This window comes from Ceratosolen solmsi, unplaced genomic scaffold (assembly GCF_000503995.2).
Source record: "Ceratosolen solmsi marchali unplaced genomic scaffold, CerSol_1.0 scaffold47, whole genome shotgun sequence".
NCBI lineage: Eukaryota > Metazoa > Arthropoda > Insecta > Hymenoptera > Agaonidae > Ceratosolen > Ceratosolen solmsi.
This window is the reverse complement of record NW_011948419.1, coordinates 3657803-3679235: the sequence shown is the minus strand read 5'-3', so window position 1 is coordinate 3679235 and position 21433 is coordinate 3657803. Positions and strand designations below refer to the sequence as shown.

The 21433-nt window shown below is 31.3% G+C and overlaps 2 protein-coding genes across 8 annotated transcripts in view; both read left to right on the top strand.

Moving 5' to 3' along the window:
* The window catches only part of LOC105360778 (uncharacterized), an 18002-nt gene extending 10686 nt beyond the window's left edge, over positions 1 to 7316 (top strand). Inside the window, exons 11-18 of the mRNA XM_011497779.1 lie at positions 361 to 553; positions 1270 to 1424; positions 2626 to 2934; positions 3970 to 4293; positions 4842 to 5018; positions 5104 to 5271; positions 6660 to 6894; positions 7056 to 7316. Of these exons, the coding sequence (XP_011496081.1) occupies positions 361 to 553; positions 1270 to 1424; positions 2626 to 2934; positions 3970 to 4293; positions 4842 to 5018; positions 5104 to 5271; positions 6660 to 6894; positions 7056 to 7306 (1812 nt within the window). The 3' untranslated portion in view covers positions 7307 to 7316. The remainder of the gene's footprint in view (positions 1 to 360; positions 554 to 1269; positions 1425 to 2625; positions 2935 to 3969; positions 4294 to 4841; positions 5019 to 5103; positions 5272 to 6659; positions 6895 to 7055) is intronic.
* Positions 7317 to 9263: 1947 nt separating this feature from the next.
* RtGEF (Rho-type guanine nucleotide exchange factor) lies at positions 9264 to 21378 on the top strand. 7 transcript variants are annotated; one of them, XM_011497497.1, is made up of 14 exons: positions 9264 to 9289; positions 9348 to 9587; positions 9769 to 9849; positions 10562 to 10724; positions 11000 to 11177; positions 11265 to 11480; positions 11813 to 12011; positions 12097 to 12324; positions 12417 to 12495; positions 13175 to 13317; positions 16519 to 16690; positions 19071 to 19160; positions 19689 to 19779; positions 20902 to 21378. In XM_011497497.1, exons 3-14 carry the CDS (start codon positions 9781 to 9783, stop codon positions 21065 to 21067), a joined length of 1794 nt encoding a protein of 597 aa, XP_011495799.1. In that variant the 5' UTR covers positions 9264 to 9289; positions 9348 to 9587; positions 9769 to 9780; the 3' UTR covers positions 21068 to 21378. The 7 variants fall into 7 exon arrangements, 5 of the variants coding, with proteins under 5 accessions (XP_011495799.1, XP_011495801.1, XP_011495800.1 ...); XR_912808.1 differs by lacking the exon at positions 9264 to 9289 and having other exon boundaries at positions 9296 to 9587; positions 19537 to 19779; positions 20905 to 20977; XR_912807.1 differs by lacking the exon at positions 9264 to 9289 and having other exon boundaries at positions 9296 to 9587; positions 19537 to 19779; positions 20902 to 20974.
* The last annotated feature ends 55 nt before the right edge of the window (positions 21379 to 21433 follow it).

The window sequence follows — 21433 nt, the reverse complement described above, 5'->3', positions numbered from 1 at the left end:
CCCCAAATTGTCTTTAAATCAAATCACGGAATATTACTTTTCAAAATTGCCTAACATTTTCCAAGTATAAATCAAAATTTAACAACCGAAACTTTATACATTAATTTTTCGTTTTATACGCATTATTTATATTTCCCCATACATTTATAATAAATAATTAATAATAAAGATAATGAACAATAATTGATATGCTTTCTAAAAAAAAAAAAAAAAAAAAAAAACGATTTTAAATACTTTTATTTTCTTTTTCTGAATTTTCTAAGTGTTAATGAATTAATTTTTTTTATTATTATTATTTTTATTTTTTTATATTCATTATTACAGATTTACAATTTGAGCTGTGTTCTCATCAATTTTTAGGTAGAATATTCAGCTGCCAGCGATGCCTATACACACGCTCCAGAAACTTTTACCGAGTTTTATATTCAGCGACGTAGATGGATTCCTTCGACAATCGCTAACGTTTTTGACTTACTCGAATCAGCTGCAGAGACGAAAAAAGTTAATCGAGACATTTCTAATATCTACATAGGTTACCAATGGATATTAATGGGTAGGGATTTTTAGTTCAATACATAAAATAACGATAATTATTGGAATAATCCAATGTGTATTTATATAGGATGACAAGCGACGTAAATATGCATTTCAATAAAAATTCAACTTTATTTACTCTTTACATAGCCCTACAATGCTACAATGGACACAATTTAACTGAGAAAATTTAATTGAGCATTTACTTTTTCTTTAATTAATCCAACTTGTCCCGATGCAAAGATAAAAATATAAAAGTATATGTAAATATATTTAAAGTTGCGCGTATCTTGAAGAAACGAAATATTTGTCTTTTAATCATTAATTTTATGCGTAAGTAATTATAATAAATTAAGTTAAAGAGAAAATTGTTGATGTAATGCAAATTACGTGGAGCAATTTCGTCACGTAACGCACACTTTTAACTTTTTGAGAATGGATCGATAAGTGGTAGGATTGAAAAATTTTCTAAATATATCACCTAACTTTACTTTTTATCTGTGCGTGAATATTTTTTCGTAAAAATTTGCTGTGCTATATAAAACTAATTGCTTTCACGACTTTAAATCTATAACTTTGATTTTTATTAACATTATAACAATTATTTATTCAAAAAATACATCATTACTATTATTATATGCATTAATGTGTTATGCTTAATATGTAAATTTTTTATTAATATTTGTATATTTTTTTTATGCTCTTGGGTCAACCAATTGAATTTTTTTGTTTAAGGAAGCACAATCTTAGGCCCTGGAATAGTATTTTTAATGCTTGTTGGAGCTTTCGTGTCCGCTTTCCAAATTGCCAATTGGTCTAGTTTTGGCTGCAACCTGGTTCCAATAATTATATTTTGCTTTACCTGTTATTACTGCAATGAAAAAACGCAAGTAATTAAAACAATTTTTATAAATAAAATACTAAAAATGATTAATTAAACATTCGTATTATATGTTATTGTAACATATATTGTTCTTTAATAAGATTGCATAAGTGTAAGTTCTATTTTTAAATATGAATTTACAATGATAAATACTCTTTTATTCGAGTATTAAAGTAATTAAAGTAAATTGATCCTTCAAATATTCGCTTAATATGGAATAAACACGGCAAATTTAAAACAAAAAAAAAAAAAAAAAAACAAAAAAAAAAGTCAATACATAAATGTAAATTTTAATAATTTTTAATAAAATCATTGATAAAAAAAAAAACAAAGAAATTATTATTCAATAATATGATGAAAAAGATTTTTGTTGTTATAAATAATTTTTGTAACGTCAATATAAAAATAATTTTTTTTGGAACATCCTAAATGGCAATATTAATCAATTATTTATTAGAAATATCATGAAATTACAAAATATTACAAAAACAACTTCTCTCAACACTGTCGTATAAAAAATTTATATATTTTTTTATAATTATGATAGTTTTCTTTAAAAACAAAATATAAATAACAACAGTTTTTAGAATAATATATTTAATACATTATTTATTATATATGTATATATACATAGTATATTTAGCTTATTTGTTTTCCTCGGGCAACTATTCATACGTGTGTTACTCTACTCTATTAATAATGAATTTGATACTAAACATATAAATCACTTTTATAGATTAGAAAGTTTTGGCTTTTCACGAAATGAACTGTAAATAAAATATTGACAAGGGGCCGTTCATAATAATCACGAAAATGCGAATATTTTTATGGATATAAGATAATACAAAAGCCTTTTATTAAAAAGCTTATCCATTTATGCAAATTTAATATCCAATAGCTTTAGACGAAAGAATAAGACATTATTAGTGCCCAATCACCCAACATCATATTTTCTTATTCATAATATTTAAAGACATTATTATGAATTCACTTACGTAAAACGTCACACAGCACGAATTAACTAATAACTGTCATTCTTCAATGTAATCCATATGTTCAATCCCCACTCTCATGTACAGCTTCAACGATAGGAGTTAGATGAAATTATAGTAGGAGCGAAGATCGATATTTCGATATGCTAAACGACAAGGAGATTTAAAGCTCGCTAGAATGTTTGATATGGCAAGGGACGATTTGCATGTTCGCAGCTGCTGGTGGCCAGCATTATCTCGACGATCTATGGACTGGTTATGGTGGTCGTGCTCGTGGGTATAATGATCGAGATAGCGTCCGACGGATGGCTGGCCCCGAGCACATTGCTCTTTTTTATAATCGCGGGCGGACTAGTGACCACGGGCCTCCTCCATCCACTCGAGTGGAACTGCCTCCTTTATGGGGTCATCTTCTACGTCACCCTACCATCCATCTACATGCTCCTCATCATCTTCTCTCTCTTCAACATGAACAACATTAGCTGGGGAACGAGGGATGCATCCAAGTTCCCGTCGGATACGCTCGTAATATCTTGCTTCATATATCTCCCCTGTGTATCTTATAACAGAATAACAGAATAACAGAATAATTGCACTTCTCGGTATAGCAGCAGTTGCTGTGTTTTCGGACGAATGTCATTTTTTTTGTTCTTTTTTTTTATTAAACTTCATAATTAATCATTAACTACATTATTGGTCTATTGTTAGATTAAAAAATACCTTACTCGATTATACGACTAATACTTGTTGACATACACTTAGTGCAAATAATCGTTATTCGAATAACCGTTCGTTAGGCAATTTATCTCGTAGATATTTCTTTTAGGCGGAGCAACAGAGTAGTGAAAGTAATATCGATCGATCGAGTAAGACATTGGCTACAAATGTCACGAATGAGAAAAGAAATTTTAACTTGTCTATTACTAGATTCTTCCAATCTTTTCGATGCACTGGAGAACAACCGCCCGATAATGATAATCGACTGACAGAAATAACTGCATCGTTAATACAAATGGGAGCAAGATTGGATGAAATGGAAAAGTTTGTACTCGATTATCTTTCAAAGACAATTCATGAAAATTTTATATTCACTTAACAAAATGCGCAGTAAATTGATATTCTTACGATGACTTTAATATTTTCAATTCTCGATTGAATAAATCGTAAAATATTTACTACAATAGTTTTTAGCCTTACATTTTACATTACACACAGGTAATTTGCAATTAAAATTCTTCATGGGCAACTCTGATGAAACACTTATGATAAATATGCTTTTGCTCATCGGCATATACGCCGATATTTACGTGTACTATTAAACGGTAAACGTTCGCTCAAGTTCTTTCTCACAACATTCATGTACGAATGAAATTCGAATAAAAATGATCGAAAGAAGTTTTAGGCTATAACATTAGTCGTGTCATAGTGCTCTATTCCTTTTACCTGTCAATATCGACCTCTTAAATAATGCGTGCCAAGACCACCTAGTCTCCTTACACCAATAGAACATAGTCTCGGATTAAACGACTCCGGCACGTTAAAACAAGCGAATAAACAAAGCACAACGCTTGTAGAGCCATCGGCAATGGCACCCAATCGACAATGACCCCCAAGGCTAACCAAGACCATCACGCAATTATCGTCGATTGCAACGAGAAGTCGAGCACCTCCGATGAAAACGGGAGTTCGGATACGGAGAGTGACGGAGACGATGCCCCGAGCCTCCACTACACCGACAACTTCCTCGTTTCTCCAAACTGGTTGCACGACAGGGCTGCCCTTGGCAAGGGCGAGGTCGAGTATCTAGAATCCAAGGAGGAGATATTCTGGAAGCGGTTAATTAGCGCTTATCTCGATCCCATCGATAAGGATGAGAAACAGGAGGTAAATAAATTTGAAAACTGTTTGCCGTATTCTTTATTTGATACTTAATAAATTACCTAATAAAGTAATTATATTTTTGAAAAATATACTGAAATATGTAACAAAGATAAAGAAGATATAATTAATTGTTAGCACGTGATGCAATTTGTATTGAAAGATTATCGATGAATAAAGATAAAAAGTAACGTTTAATAAAGAAATAATTAAGTGAATAACATTGAATTAAGTTTTTCTGTAAAGGAAAAATTGGATAAATGAAGAATAAAAAACAAGAAGTTGTCGTTGAGTAAATATTTTTCAAAACAGCCTATTATTTATTTTTATAATCACAAAATTATGTAAATATTGAAATATTTCTTATAATATTGAATTTTTCTTATGTTAAATAATAATTCTTTACCTATTTTATTGTATTTTATATTTGTACAATATATTATGCGTGTGTGTTTCTATGTGTGTGTGTATGTGTATATATATATATATATATATATATATATATATATATATATATATATATAATTTAATTTAAAAACTTTTTGATTCGTCAGGCAGAAATTGCCAAGCAAATAAAAGATTTGAGAGACCAGTACATTTTTAAGTTCTTTATGATAAACTCATTATTTGTTTTTATCGTCTTTTTAATGCAACTTAATAAAGACACATTATATATACGATGGCCTCTTGGAGTGAAATACAAGATCACGTATGACAGTGATAAAACCGAAGTAAGAACTGGCCCACAGTTTTATATTAGCTAATATTCTTGTTATGTAAATGGTAATGATAAAAATATAAATTTCTTATGCAAAGATCAATATTTCTAAAGAATATTTACATTTGGAGCCAATTGGTTGTCTCTTTATTATTGGATTCATCAGTATTCTGTGCTTTCAATTTGTTGCAATGCTCTTTCATCGTTTTGACACGTTTTCTCACATTATGGCTAAAGTTACGCTAGATTGGTATTGCTGTAATAAGGTTTGTGATATTATTTATCCCCAATTATAACGAGTAATTACATTCCTAGTATTATTAAAATTTAATAATTAAAAAGATGCGATTAAATAAATGGATATTTTTACGAATTTTTCTCCAATCATAATATCACACGTAAAACTATGTATTATAATAAATTTAACAACAATACATATATCTTTTTGACAATGTAGATGTTTAAATATTTGTTAAGGAGCTTCTGTATAAATAGAAGCAATAACTCTTAATATTATAAACGTCAATTGATTAAGTTTTGTGATATTTTTCGAAATTTATATTATATACACTTAACTATGGATTAGTACATTTGTTAAATTACGACAAGTTTTTTTAATAAATTTATTTTTAAAGTTTCATTACTCAACATGTTGCAAGTAAATAGAGATGCAGTTCAAGGATAACAAATGTGGTGAATATTGTAAATAAAAATTCCCAAGGCGCTTTTCTTAATATTCATTTTCATTCATTATTATTATTATTTTTTATTTTAAAGATTTTTTTGAGAAAATAGAATTTATTTGAATTAAATTAGGAACACGTGAAATATATATATATATATATATATATATATATATCGGTTACATGGGCTACAAGTGTATGAAAATGAAATTTAAATAAAAAAAAAAAAAAATAAAAAAATAAAAATTCATAAACAATGACTTTTACAAGCAAATAACTGAAAATTAATTTTTAACGAAAATATTGTCATTTCATGTTTTAATCATAGAAATTTCTCTTCGTACTTATTTCATCGTATAATATGTTATTAATATTTTTAAAAATATCTTATTAAATATTATAGATATAAAAAAATTAACAGCTGAGTTTTATTTTTCAAATGTGCTTTTTCTATATTTTGATTTTTTAAATTATTATGAAACTTAAGAGAAATTAAACAGTATTTAGAAAAGAAAAACCCATCGTAATTGAAATTCACTATATGAGCTTACGCGACTACTATTGTATTAGGATAACTCTTTTAATGTGTAAAAGTGCAAAACGAGAAATTTAATCCACCTATTTCAAACACTTCAACAAATCGAATTTTCTTAACAAATTATTTAATTTATGATTAATTGTGATATCGATTTAATTTATTAAAGAGATCGAAATTGGTATAAGATCCATGTACATACAAATAATAATTTTTTTTAATTTATTTACAGTGCAAATCATCATTAAAATAATTTTATAAACATTTGGTAAAAATAATCGAGTACATTCAATTTATCGTCAAAAAAGGCAATTAATTAATTGATTAATTAATTTTTTTTTTTTTTTTTGTCATTTGTTTTTAGATATATATGTTTAAAACTTTTATACAAATATTATTCTTAAAATTAATTGCATTTATTATTTGAAAATTCAAGACTACTGATTTGTCCGAAGAGGCTATAATTGAACGGCATGCAGATAAAATAATGAAGGAACTTCAACGTCAAATTGATCGAGATATGAAATCAGATTTTGATCATAATAGTATACTTCCGCCAAGAAAACGTATGACCATTCATCAAACTATTGCAGGAATTGACCGGAAAAACTCTTACGCCAATACATTCAGTACTACTGTTTTAAAGAATTTAGATAAATGCGGACAAAGTGGTATGTAATTTTACGAGATTTTTTATTTTTTTTTTTATTTTTTTTTTTTTAATTTAAATTATCTAATTAATAAAATGTTTTCTTACTTATAAATTATAATTTAAAGACATTTATAATTGTATTAAGTATGTCGTTTCTTCAAAAGATACTTTATTGTTTAGGTAATGGAGGTTTCATGTCAAAACGAATGTCTCAAACAGTATTGCGAGCATTACAGAGGCGTCGAACAACGATTTTGGAAGAACGAAAACAATCGCAAATAGAGGGTCGCGAGTATGATGATATTTACGCCAATGAAAGAAATTTCGTCGGCGTGAAATTACAGGGTCAATCGACTAGAACATTGCACGCTTATGAAAATTCCGCATTTGTCGCGGAAGAGTTTACGACGGAAGAAAATATTAATGTATGAATGAATAATAACGGCAATAATTGCATTTACTAATGAAATTTATATTTTTAAAATTTTACATAAAATGATATATGATGAATAGTGGTACAATTTATCGTTTGATTTTGTAATTCCTTATTCCCGGTATTCCTTAGTTCGCGACAACGACAATGTCGGAGGGTTGGTTGACGGGTGGGGCGGGTGGGGGGGGGGGGGGGGTGGGGGGGGGGGGTGCGGGGGGGGGGGGGGGGGGGGGGGGGTTAAAGGAGGGGACGAGGGTATGAGAAAATGCGTTGGAAGAAGTTCGTGCGTTCGCCTCTGGGGCGCATAAGGAGTAGAGATTCGGTAAAAATCGGCGTGTCACCGTCGGTGAAGAGCAGCCTGGAAATCATTGTAGCGACTCCCGGTTTCACGGCCAGTATCTCTCGAGAAGCGAAGATAGTGGAGAAGAAGCGTAGCGCAGGCGCCGGATATTTTCTTCCCCGTCGACGCGAGCTCGCGCATTTCCGGATCGTGATATTCCCCAGGACACTTGGCGTCTAGTTGGCGGAGAAGGAGCGCAGTTTGCGCCGTCGAGCCGCAGATACGAGAAGCTCATCCGGTGAATATTTAAGCAATCGACGGCTTTTTACGCTTTCGCGATATGACATTGTGTACCAGTAGCGGCTTAGAGAAAACTTTCACACACCTCCAAGTGCTTCGATATTGAGTCAACGAATTAATGCTGAATTATTTGTGAAAATAAGTTGTTAAGTTAAAATATAGGCCAAAGTGTTCTGACTTAAAGTCATAATAGGCAATTTACACGAATATGCAATCGAATGAAGAAGTATATAGTCAGGTACCTCATTATCGAACTATAATAAATAATTGATAAAATAGAACAATAGTTTGCTTATGGGTAAAGCCCGTTGAACTTTATTGTACATATCCGAGGCTTTCCTATATTTTCATCTTTGTTGTTGCTGCTGCTGCTGCTGCTTCTGTTGTTGTTGTTGTTGTTGTTGTTGCTTTTGTTGTTTTTGTTGTTTTTGTTGTTTTTGTTGCCGGCGATGATGGTGGTAGTGTTAGTGTTGTTGTTGCTGCTGATGCTGCTGTTAATGATGTTGCCGTTATTTTCTCAACAATATCTTATAATATAATAAAACAATCTGTAAATATGAATATTTGAAAAATTTTTTTTGAACCTCTTATAAATTGCTTGTGTAAAGCATTAAAGCATTAAAATATATATAATTTTATAAAAATAAATATTAAATAAGAATACATTTCTTAAAGATATTTTTATTAAATTACCGCCATTCAAAATTTATTTATTTATTCGCAATCATATAATTTATTTAATATTTATAATTTATCGAATAATTTATATAATCAATCGCGTTGTTGAAACCTATTTTAATAAATAAAATAATATCACTAGATGCCGCAGCAATAGTAATAATTTTGAAAATTATTAAGCTTTATTTACTGATCAAGGCAGTTAAACAATAAATGAACAATTTTTTCAAAAATAATAATCATCTTCTAATAATCGTTTTAGAAATTAATGCACAACTAACATTAGTACTTAAAATTTTCATTTATTCGTCCGATATTCCATAATTAAAAAGCTACTCACGCACGTACTTATTTTATCTTACAATTTTTATTTTACGATTACGTTTAGCTTATCTTCTATATATATATATATATATATATATATATATATATATAAATATATATAGATTTTTTTATCTTTAAATATTTTATCTTAAGATAGTAAGATAAACAACATTTGTCACAATTTCCGAAAGCCCAGTAGTTGAAACTCTGATGACAATGCATCCAGTCTGGCATTTCGTATATAAAATTTTTTGCCGCCAGATAAAAAAGAAAAACGACCAATGAGTGTTGGGATTGTAAACCATCCCAGCTTCGATAATTATAGTCGCTCCGTTGCGTAGGATGACCCGAGAAAAATTTCGACGTTTTCTTCTGACAGCTCCGAGAGGCGCCGCATATGTATTTATAGCCGCAGTTCTGCCAAAACGCGACATTATAATTTTATATATATTATTAGCCAGTTTTAGCAACAGCAGTCGAACGGAGCGAAACGGATTAGTGAGCAGTGAATTGAGCGTCAGTGTCGAGGTGGAACGTGGTGGAGGCTGATTTTATCCTATAATTTATCGTCGCTTGTTTACAACGGATCGGCTGCATTGATGCATCTGTGTTTGCGTTACGCCCAAAAATCCCATTCCCACAAAAAGCACAAATGCCTTGATTACTCCGAGGCTGGGGCCTTTCAGCGATTTTCAAGGTAAAGTGCGAGCGTAGAAGTTTCGTTAGTGTATAGTATATGTTTGCTGTTCTCTCTCTCTCCTTTTGGCTTGAACCGACGGTTTTTCAGTCGTTGCCTTGATTCGCTCATACACTGACTGTAATGTCTTTCGTACATTTTGTTTCTCTCTTTCACAACTATAAAATTCTTCTGTTTTTAGATATTTTTGAAGATGTCCAAATCTGATGGACCGAAGTTCGTCACAGCCTTGTTTTCTTTCAAGGGAAAGAATAACGATGAGGTAGTATTATGTTATGCATACATGCACATTACTTGCTTGTATTTCTAAATTGTAGTGCACTTGGCACACATTCTTATCTTCATCCTTTTTTTTTTTTTTTTGATCTACTTGATGCTTTTGCCTTTGCTCCTAATTTTTATCATACTATGCTGCGTTTTCTCAAAAGACATTCTCATCATGATATTTTTAAATCCGACGAGAAGTCAATGTGGATAAACTAAATTAAATTTATTTTATCAAATGAATAAAAACATTGACTTTTTATATATTTTTCAGTAGGAATCTATATCCTAACTTAGATAAGAATTTTAACCAAATAGGTTATTATTATAATGGTCTTCAGCTTTATAAAACTTGCCCTATAACGAATTGAGTCACTTCTTACAAGTATTATTTTTATCTCTAATGCCGTTCACAAAACTTGCATTTTATAATATTGAACATAATTGAATTTACAACTTTGTATCTAAAGAATATACCGTCTGTACAATTAACTATTAGCATTGATATCTGGTACATTGCATAAATTATCTGTATTATAATCGTACACCTTACACACATTTTTAATCTTTGTTCGTTACAAAATTCATGTACTATTATAATTTTTTCTTATATTATGATATTATTATTAATATCACATGCCTAATTTATTAACTTAGTAATAATTGTTTCAAGATTATTATTATAATTTTCATACTATACTTATCCTCAGTTATGCTTCAAGAAGGGAGATTTAATAACGATAACACAGACGGATGATGGTGGTTGGTGGGAAGGAACACTTAATGAAAAAACTGGCTGGTTTCCATCCAATTATGTTAAAGAATTTAGAACTCCAGGTACATCTTTACAAAGTTTCAGCTTTAGCGATTCAGGTACATGCTATATCTAACCTTACTAATAAAAATGCTGTATTCCATATTGTGAGAATTTTTAATTTACCAATAACTAGCTGTGTGATTTAATTGTAAAATTAAAATGACTAATACCCCTTCATTTATTCATCTTAAATTCTTAATTCTTTAACAACTTTAAATTACTATTTTTAATTTTAATTTTTAATGCTTTTAAAACAAAGATGAATATTTTGCAAATATAATTACTGGATTACCAAATTTCACACTAAATTTTGGTTTATAATATTTTGCAGAATCAGGATCTACCCCAACTAAAGTATCGCCTGAAAAAAGTTCACCAGACTCTCCGATTCACCAAACACTAAATCGTGACATTGTACTAAAGGATATAATTGATTCTGAGCACGCCAATGTTGCAGAGTTACAAGGATTAGTCGGGAATTTTCTTCAACCATTAGAAGCAGCCAATATGTAAATAATTTACAATGGTTTTTAGCTCATCTCACTAGTAGTTTCTTACAATTAAATACAATATTATTTTGAATGTTAAATTTACAGTCTTAAAAAAGAAGAATACAAACAATTAATTGGAAATATACACGAGGTTTTGGAGACTCATCAACGTTTATTAGCTAATTTAAATGGTGCATTACCTCAAGGGCCTGAAGCTAGAATAGGAAATATTTTTCTCACCTTAGCTTCTAAAATAAAGTCTATACATACGAACTACTGTAACTGTCATCCTCAAGCAGTTTGTATTCTAGATCATTACAGGTACTTAATCTTATAAAAATCACAGGTTTACTACAATTTGACAGCTTGATGCTTTTTTATCGAATATAATACACATGTAATAATTGTCATGCGAGACACAATATTATTGAATTTAAGAGAATTATTACAGATTAATATTTGCCAAAAGTTCCCTCGAGACATTAAAACTTAAAACATAGTATTGATTTAAAAGTATAGTATCACCTACTTTGTAAAACATCGAAAACAATAATTTCAAGCATTCGATAAACTATTGTAAATAAATGGGATCAATTCTGTATAGAAACGGATATTATTTTTTATACTTTTAAAACTAATTTATATATTAATAGGGATGAATTGAATGAGTTTATGGAGCGAACTGGTGCAATAACTCCTGGAATATTAGTATTAACGACAGGGCTTAGCAAGCCCTTTAGAAGACTAGACAAGTATTCGGCGATGTTGCAAGAATTAGAAAGGCACACGGAGAAAAATCATCCCGACAGGGGTGATACGCAACGTAGTGTTAGTGTATATAGAGAAATTGCCGTAAGTGAGACAATGATTTTGAAAAGATTTTCCCAATACCCTTTACTCGTAATAGTTTTAAATGGTGTGTTTGCATTTTGTTTAGAATCGTTGCGCAGCAGTAAGAAAGCAGCGAGAGCTAGCGTTACAAATTCTAACGAGTGGCATTAAAGGTTGGGAAGGTGAAGAATTAAATGTTTTAGGTGATATTATTCACGTTGGTCCTGTAATACTCGCTTCAGGGGTCGATAGGAGAGATAGATATTTTGTATTATTTCCCTCAACCTTACTCGTACTAAGCACTAGTGCACGAATGAGTTCGTTTGTTTACGAGGTACAGTCTTATTTATTATTTCATTAGCGCATATAATTAAATTCTTTGAAATCTAAAGTTAGAAATATTTAATCATTTTGTGTACGATGTAGGGGAAACTTCCATTGACGGGAATCACGGTCTTAGCAATAGAACAATGTGATGATTATAAGAATGCCTTTGAAATATTTGGTAGGTAAATAAAATTAAACATTATTTAGCCTTACTTTGAATAAACTGTGTATTTAACAAAAATTTAATGTCCTCGATCAATGACCATTAATTATTAGATGAAAACTTAATAGAAAATATTGCTCTCACAACTGCTCACAATTCAAAATGACATTCATAAATAAACAAAAATTCATACGAAAATTGTTATAAATTTATAATAGTTTTAAGAAATTAAAACTATTTAACATATTTACATTATAATATATTTTTTTAATGTTTCAATTAATAATTTAAGCGAGACAAATCATGTAAAAATACAATGTACCGATAAAGTTCACAAGAACAATTTGAAATAGTTGTTGACATTTGATCGAATCGTGGATAAATGGAAGAAGGAAAAAAATCTAAAATCTTTTGTAATATAGTGAATTTTTTTCTAAGCATTTTTCATTGATCGGAATAGAGATAAAAAAAAAAAAAAAAAAAAAAAAAAAAAAAAAATAGTACACCTCCGGGGAAAGAATTGCCTTTTAACAAGAATTCAGACATTATTATAGTTTGTAATTTCGTGAGCGTTAAATTTTTTTATAAACATTGGAGAAGGCCGTTGGTATATCCTGGTGAGAATTCGCATTCTGCAATGAGCCTGGACAAGACCTCGCTCACAAACAGATTAATAGGCTTATCCTTTGCACAGGACCGATGATCGAGAACATAACGGTGCTGTGCCCGAGTCGGGAGGAGCGCCAGCATTGGATCGAACTCCTCAGCCTCCACGAGCAGTCGGCGACGAGTACTCGTGGCTCCAACCTCGGCCGCTCGCCCACGAACGTATCCCACGTGAGTTGTCGCATCCATCCTCCTTACGCGCGGCTCTCGCGCCTCTTCCGTCGACTCGTACGCAAACGGCTGATCTACCCGGAGCTGCTCAAGCGGCTTCTCTACTTCCAGTACATATGCCGACCCGACCTCTCCCTCGTGCGCATGCGCCGCCGCTGCCTCGTCCCCTACACCCCGCAGCCGAGGGTCAGCCCTGCGCGACCCCCCGCGCCACCCCGTATGTCCTCGACCCTCAAGCTCGACGTGCGTTTCGTCCTCGACGAGGCAGGCAGCCTCGGCTACGGCACCGCCTCCGCGGGCGCGCTCAACCGTGCCGAGGCTAGCCCCAGTCCGAGTCCTAGTCGGAGCCTGTCGGCCGTAGTTCGGGCCTCGCGGCCCCGGTCCCGCCCCGGGCTCGTCGACCACGAGGACGCTAAGACGTGGCGCTCGATCGGGCCCCGGGCGCGACCAAGGCTCGAACCCATCACGGTCGCCAGTCCCCGGTCCTCGGACTCGGGGATGGCCGACAGCTTCCAGTACCACTCGACGGAGCTAGGCTCTTGTTATACGCGACTCTGCCGGAGCGAGAGCGATAACGACGACCAGTACGAGAACCAGTGCATCTGCATGTCGCCCTTTGGCTCAACACCGAGGCAGAGCAGCCCCGAGGAATTGTTGCGCAGCGGCTACAGACTGTGCGCCGATAGCAGTGACGCTGACGACGAGGACGATGGAAATGGGAATGTAGGCAGGGATGTAGATTTGGATGGGGACGAGGACGTGGACGAGGACAAGGACGTGGACGAGGATGATGATGAGAACGAGGACGGGGACGGGGACGGGGACGGGGACCGGGACCGGGATAAGGATAAGAGAGCAACCGAGGAGACCAAGATGGAGGCAGAGGTGGAGGCGGCGAGGCTAACGAGGCTGAGGCTCGTGGAGCGGAAGCACGCGAGTCAGCCGCCGACGGCGACGGTGCGCGTCAAAGAGGACCGCTCGAGACGAACGCGCCGAGGGCACAAGGGGCCCGACCCGACCGACGCACCGCGGATCTTCAAGTCGGGCCTCTACGCGCACTGGTGGCTCAAGAAAATGATCCCGATGAATGACCAAGGCAAGCTCTTCCATGGCATGGCTGCGTTTAATCGTTCGATAACTCGTTGGATTACACACTCACATTTCATCTCGGTCCTTCATTATTTTACTTTCTTTTTTCTTCTTACCTTTTCGGTTAGAGCGTCCGTTCAGACGTCTCCTCAGTTTTATTCATAGTTTCACTTTTACTCGTATCTACTTGTTTCTATTTTTTTTTTTTTTTTTTTTTTTTTTTTTTTTTTTTGTTCTCGTTTATTTAATTTTTTAAGAAGAATTTTCTTTTCTGTTTGATAACCACCACGCCGACAGAGGTAGATGATTTGAGTTTGGTGCCATAAACGAAGAAGAATTAACGTGCTGTATAAAGTCGCGAATGTTTTGTTGATTTCTTGATAATTATTTTTAATTATTGATAATAATAATGTAAATGGATGTGAATGGAACTATTTATCATTACGACTTTTTTTTCAACATTCTTGATCATCTACGATATACCGATAAAAAGAAAATAAAAAATACTTTCAAATTTATTGAAAAATTATATGTAATTAAATAAAATAATAACATGAATAATAACAGTAATAATAATGATAATAATAATAATAATAATAATGATAATAATAATGATAATGATAACTTAAAAATTAAAGGTAAATCAGGGTAAATAATTTATTTAATTCTTTTTCGTTTATTGAGCTGCTACTAATTTTTATTATCGAAATCACCATCACCACCAAAACCAAGTTTGATGCCGCTTTACAATTTTTTTTTTTTCTATTTCACACAGCCATGTTGTGAGAAGTACGCTTTCGCTTTGTCTTTACGTTTTTTTCTTTCTACTAACTAAAATAAAATAGAGGAAAGATGAAGATTTCAATTAATAAATCATTTGTTATTAGATATTCGGCTCATAGAAGATGCATATGAGAAGTTTAATTATTTGCTTGAATTCATAGCAAGTATTCGTAGGAAGAATTTAAAATGATAATTAGCGACAATTACACAGTTACTAATGAAAGACATGAATCGCCACTTCTCAGAATTAATCGCCCAAAGTCACGATTCTCTCTATCAATGCCTATTCTACGTATTTAATTATATTTATTTAATTATATTTCATTTCTCAGCGCAAAAAAGAAAGCTTAAAAGTTTTGCTGAAGTAGCTTGTTACAATTAAAATAAAGGCATAAAGGCATAAAGGCATGGTCATCACATTGGAAAAAAAAAGAAAAAAAAGAAGAAAAAAAGAAAAAAAAAAGAAATGAATAAAAACAGAAAAAAACAAAGAGTCAAAGTGCTTGTCCCCATTTCGACTGTTTTTGTCTCATATATCAGCAGTGGAGACTAATTAAATTAATTGAGCAAATTAAGAATCGCTGTAAATGTGAAACATGCATAAGTAACTTGACGGATAAAGCATACTTCTGATTTGCTGATATTGCAATAAGCTTTTTTCCCCAAACGTACGCGCAGGTCTATATTTAATATATGTAAATAACATTTTGAGTGCTACATTGTGATTTATGTATTATTTCTGACATTAGTTTTCTTTAGTTGGAATGCATATATTGTTTATCGCAATCATTTCATTCTACATTTTACTTAAATAACGTCGCATGCATTCATTATGTAACGCTCGAACTGTTAACTTTATGTAATTATACATGATTCACATAAAACTGTACATAATGTGTGATGTAATATGCAAAAGTCACTAATTTTACTAACAATGATAAATAGAAGAAAACTTATAATAACAATCCACGTAATATCGTTAATACGATTACGCAGTTAACGTGAATATTACATCTCCCACTAGTAAGTTGAGTCTTGAATTGTAGTGATCGACAATCGGGACGACCATTTTAATGTTATGTTGTCATTTACACGTTCATTTATGTTTAAAGTGCAACTCAACTGCTACTTAAGCATAATATTAACTGACATCCCTCTGCCTAAGATTTATACTCTGTTCCGCAAAAACGTTTTACTTTTCCTTTGCGATTGCGAGACATTAGCGATGCTCGTTTATTCGCGCGGATCGATCGACATTGTAAAAAATCACGATGCTGGCTGATCGAGGGCCCAATGGACTTTTAACGTTGTTCTCCGTCTTTCGTGCAGTCGAGCAGCCAGAGCTTGAAGCTTCAAGCAGCAGGGGCGGATCAGTCGCCAACCCCTGGGATTAAGGCACCCTGGAGCCTCGCCTCGCTGAGACCGGCGCCACCGATTTATGCCCTCAAGACTTTTCGGAAGCTGGACACCGTGGACGCTTGTCGCTCGATGAAAACGTGCAGTAAGTACCAAGCACCAACACACTTGCTTTATCACAGCTCGAATCTCTATGCCGTTTGCCACTGATGTCTAATCGAAGCAAAAATCTGTCTATGACTTCTCAGATTGTAATATGCCAAGTAGATTAGAACGCCGACAATAGCTTCGTATTTTTACGTAGCTTTTATATTTTCATACATTAATGTAGGCTTTGCTCGCGCATATGCGTACCAATGTCCCTTTACCAAATCAAGAGATCCCTTTTAAATTTGATATTTAATGTCCATCGGTATGTTTTATTTTAAAATTCATATTTTAGTATCAAGAGTCCTCGGAATTGCATACTAAGTATACTTTTAACGTATTAAATCATTTTTAATGTATGGCTATAGTAGTACCGTGTATTTATTTATATTATAATATTTCATATGGCGCCGGATAGTCTATTGTTATTATTATTATTATTATTATTAATTGCTATGAGATTGATGTAAATAATAAGTATACGTTATATTGTATAAAATTAGTAAATTAATATTCGTAAGAATTGTACACATTTATATTTGATTCAATAATGTTATTTATTACTTATATACCAAAATAGTCAATAGTTAGTTAATAACAATCGAATCTGACTATTAAATTCAAAAGAAAAATATACTTCAGAAATGCTTTTTACATTTACAAAATGAATGGCCTTTTAATATAGTAATAATTTATCATTAAGATAAATTAAATAAACGTTATTTGTCGTCTCTCTGCTTATTTTAATTGGCAAATCAATTAAAAAGAATATTTGAAAGATTATTTTGCAGCGTCTAGTTTGAATTGAATGAAATGTATGTAGATAATAAATGTGGCAGTTAATAAATTTAAGTTACGTTGGCATAAATGACTTCGTGATAATTCATTATCAATAATAGAACTCAATTGATCCATTAATATTAATGTTTATTTATATGATACAAAATTTAAATGTAAGAAAACAATTTGTGGCATCACTTTAAACAATTTTACAACAGTACTATTATTTGTAAGAGTATTTGTCAAAATTGTTGACAATAGCTTGGAAAAAAAAATGTCCATAAAAATGTATGATATTACTGTTCTTTTTGTAATGGAAATATTATTTTAATTTAAAAATTATATATGAAAATGATATACAATTTTGCTATGCGCTAAAAACTATTTCTGATGATTCGTTTGAAGATTAGAAATAAGACTTTAAATACTCTTACAAAGAATTTGGCACGACTCGTTGACCAATATAAGACACAGGACCTTAAATCATTGCTTATAATAACTAATAATTAAAACTAAAAATTTGCGATACATTATTAATTGTACTGATTTTAAATATTGATAATTCAATAATACATTGCAATTCATTTACATTATAATAATTGAAATAATATAAATTTAGACTATGAATTAGATAATTTTAACGCTATATAATTGAAATTATATTTCTTAAAGAAGTATAAATAAATTAATTAATGAAAATATTATTAAACATATTAGAAAGTTTGTATAGTTTTTTTTCTTTCTTTCTTTCTTTCTGAAATAGAAAACTATTTCATGACATTATTATAAAGCCAAGTATAGTTACGTAAATATTAAAAAAAAAAATTGTTTTCATTTCTATAACAGACTTTAAACAAAATTTCAACAATTAATTTAACTCAAATTTGAGAGAGAGAGAGAGAGAGAGAGAGAGAGAGAGAGAGATAGAGAAAACATCGTATTAAATTTATTTATAAACACTATTTCTTTTTTTAAATTGTTTAAAATATTTTCATGGTATTGAAATATTATTCGAATGACGAAATCTGTCGTCATTGTAATTAGTTGAACTCAAAATATTATTATACTAGTCGTATTGAAGGTTCTGGTATTAATTTAAATGGTAATATTAAAAAATCGAATAAATTATGAGCCTCGTCTTGAACTTTTTCAATTCTATGAAAACAAATTAGTACGTGATGCTAGTATGTGATTTATCATAAGTTTAATAGTTTATTTCTTAGACCATAATTTAAGTTGCAAAATAATTCCTACGTACGATTAAATTATAAATGAAAATTGCTTGAAATTTAAGCAATGCTAAAATTGACAATCGAGTTTCTTAGAATTTACCATGCAATACTGGTTAAGATATTTCAGTCCTGCGCGATTGTTTTCACTTATATTTATCAGGATGGACAATTTTTTATCTTTAACTAACCGTATACTCGATACATGAAACGATAATTTCTCTATTTCAAATCCTTGAAAAGACTTAATATTTTAGCATTGGTAGAATAAAATAGAAACCTAAAAAGTAAAACAATAGCTCATTGACATTAGGGTTTAAATAGACATTAAATTGACCTTGAAGTAATATATTTTTATTAATTTGTCAGATGAACGACAATTTGAAGAGGATGCAATCATTTTGAGAGTGATCGAAGGCTACTGTTTATCGGCAAATGCAAGGTTCACAGTAAATTCTGGTAAGCTGCGCGATTATTATACATTAGACTTTTGCTTAGAGTTTGAGTAAACCAATTTATTTTCGTTGCTTTATTTATATTAACACGAAGCTACTAATAGTTCAGTGAAATTTAACTCAATAATTATTATGTATTAAGTGCAGTGAAGAATATAATCACGAAGCTTGGCATTCTAACTTGTAATCCACGGTTTCACTGAATTAAGGCGTATGTACGTGTGTGTGTGTGCGCGCGCGCGGCGCGTGTGTTTGCTTTATTCGTCGTAACAAAATCAACACTTACTTGCTTGATTTATCGACACTAATTTGATGTGGTGTTTTTGGTAGTATAGTACATATTTTATTTGATAGTTAGCTGGGAGGCAAATCCTTTTCAGCGTTCAACAAATTTATGCGAAAAAGAAAAGCAAAGCAACAAAAAAGGAACACAAGCAAAACTATGAAAAACATTCCCATCGCAAAACATCTGTTGTGTGTCAACATAACTCGCATAAATTACAATAATCATAATGATGATGTAAAATTTCAGCTATGTTGGATTTCGACCTCCTTCATAAGGTAAACGATAGAGAATCGTTTATGCATAGTAGAATCGGAAATTGGGATACATACGATGACAGGTAAGTCTTAAACCCAGACTCGAATTTTAATAATTTATTTGCAAGTGTGGAATGTTGAACTTGAGTCTGAAAAAATTGTGTTTGTATTGTTTGCATATTGAATTTGTAATCAATCGATAGTTTTATTTTCATAGTACTTTCATTATTAATTTTGCTTGTAAATGTTTTTTAATAGAACATATTGTTGAATATGACATAGTCATATTTATTTAATATATTTTTATTTATCGATATCGTTAAAAAGCATGCAAAGAAAAAGGTAAATTCTATGTAATTTTCAGCTTATTTAAATGAAATAATATATAATAATGATAACAAATCGACAAACATTGTCAATGGGAGTACACATAACTTAAATAATTAAAGGTATAAATCAACATTTTAACTAACACAAAAAAATAATTTAACAAAATACTTTCTTTAATAAATATGATTAATTTAATAAATTTTATTAAATATTACATAATTATACGTATGCTATAAAGTCATAGGAAATTGTTTTCTTATAAATTATCATACATTTTTTATAATACATTAAAAAAATATTTAACCACATAAAAATATTTTATTCAAAATATTCTCTAATACCCTTACAGAGAAAAAAATGAAATCTTACTATTGAAAAAATTGTTGCTTCTTTAAGAAGCATTCGCTAAATTGTACATATTCGAATTAATGTAATATCTTACAGCTCACATAATTTTCATAAACTATGATTTCTTATTTGTGCATCTAATATATATATATATATATATATATATATATATATATATATATATATATATATATAGAGAGAGAGAGAGAGAGAGAGAGAGAGAGAGAGAGAGTGATAATGTGAAATAGTATTCGAAATTACATAAACACTATTCTCAAATGTCTAATCACATTTTTGACATTTATTCGACCAATCAATTATTATAATGAAAAAATTTGAACATATATATATAGTATAAATTTGCTTACAAAGAATAGAAATATAATGTATTCTCTTTATGAACATACATTTTTTCAATAGCATTGTTTAATAATTTTTTCTCTCTTGTTTGTAATATGCTTCTACTCTAAAGAAGATTGCTTAATTTTAACTCCTAGTGATAAGACTCTTATTTCTGTTTATGTTAGCAGGAGTCTGTCGGAAACTGTTAAAGCCTTGAAGAGCCAAATGTCAGATCTTCAGTTACAAGTGATGCAATTATGCAAACAGTTGGAGGATGAACGAAAATCTCGTCTGTCGTTAGCTGCAACTGTCAAACGTAGCATGGCTATTATGGACAGCGTCGTGCCCTAGTCATTTGCCTTTATAATAACAAGAGAGATACTTATAAAAATTTCTTTTAACAATTTTTTTTCTCCATCTAGGAGAGAATACGTCATGCATTCATTAAGTACAATAATGCATTCAATTTATTCCAATATTATTATAAACAATATAATTTTGTTATACATCGTTGAGAGAAAATTTTACATAAATGCCTTATGTCTGCGCTTTAAAAGAAAAGAAAGAAGAAAAATAGTCGATTGTTTCCTTGTTACAAGTTACACATTCGTGCTTTTATTTTGTTTTTTTATAAGCAAAAGAAATATTGAATAATAGAGAGTAGTTGTATTGAATAATCATTTTATTACTTAATATCTTTAAAACTGATGATTATAT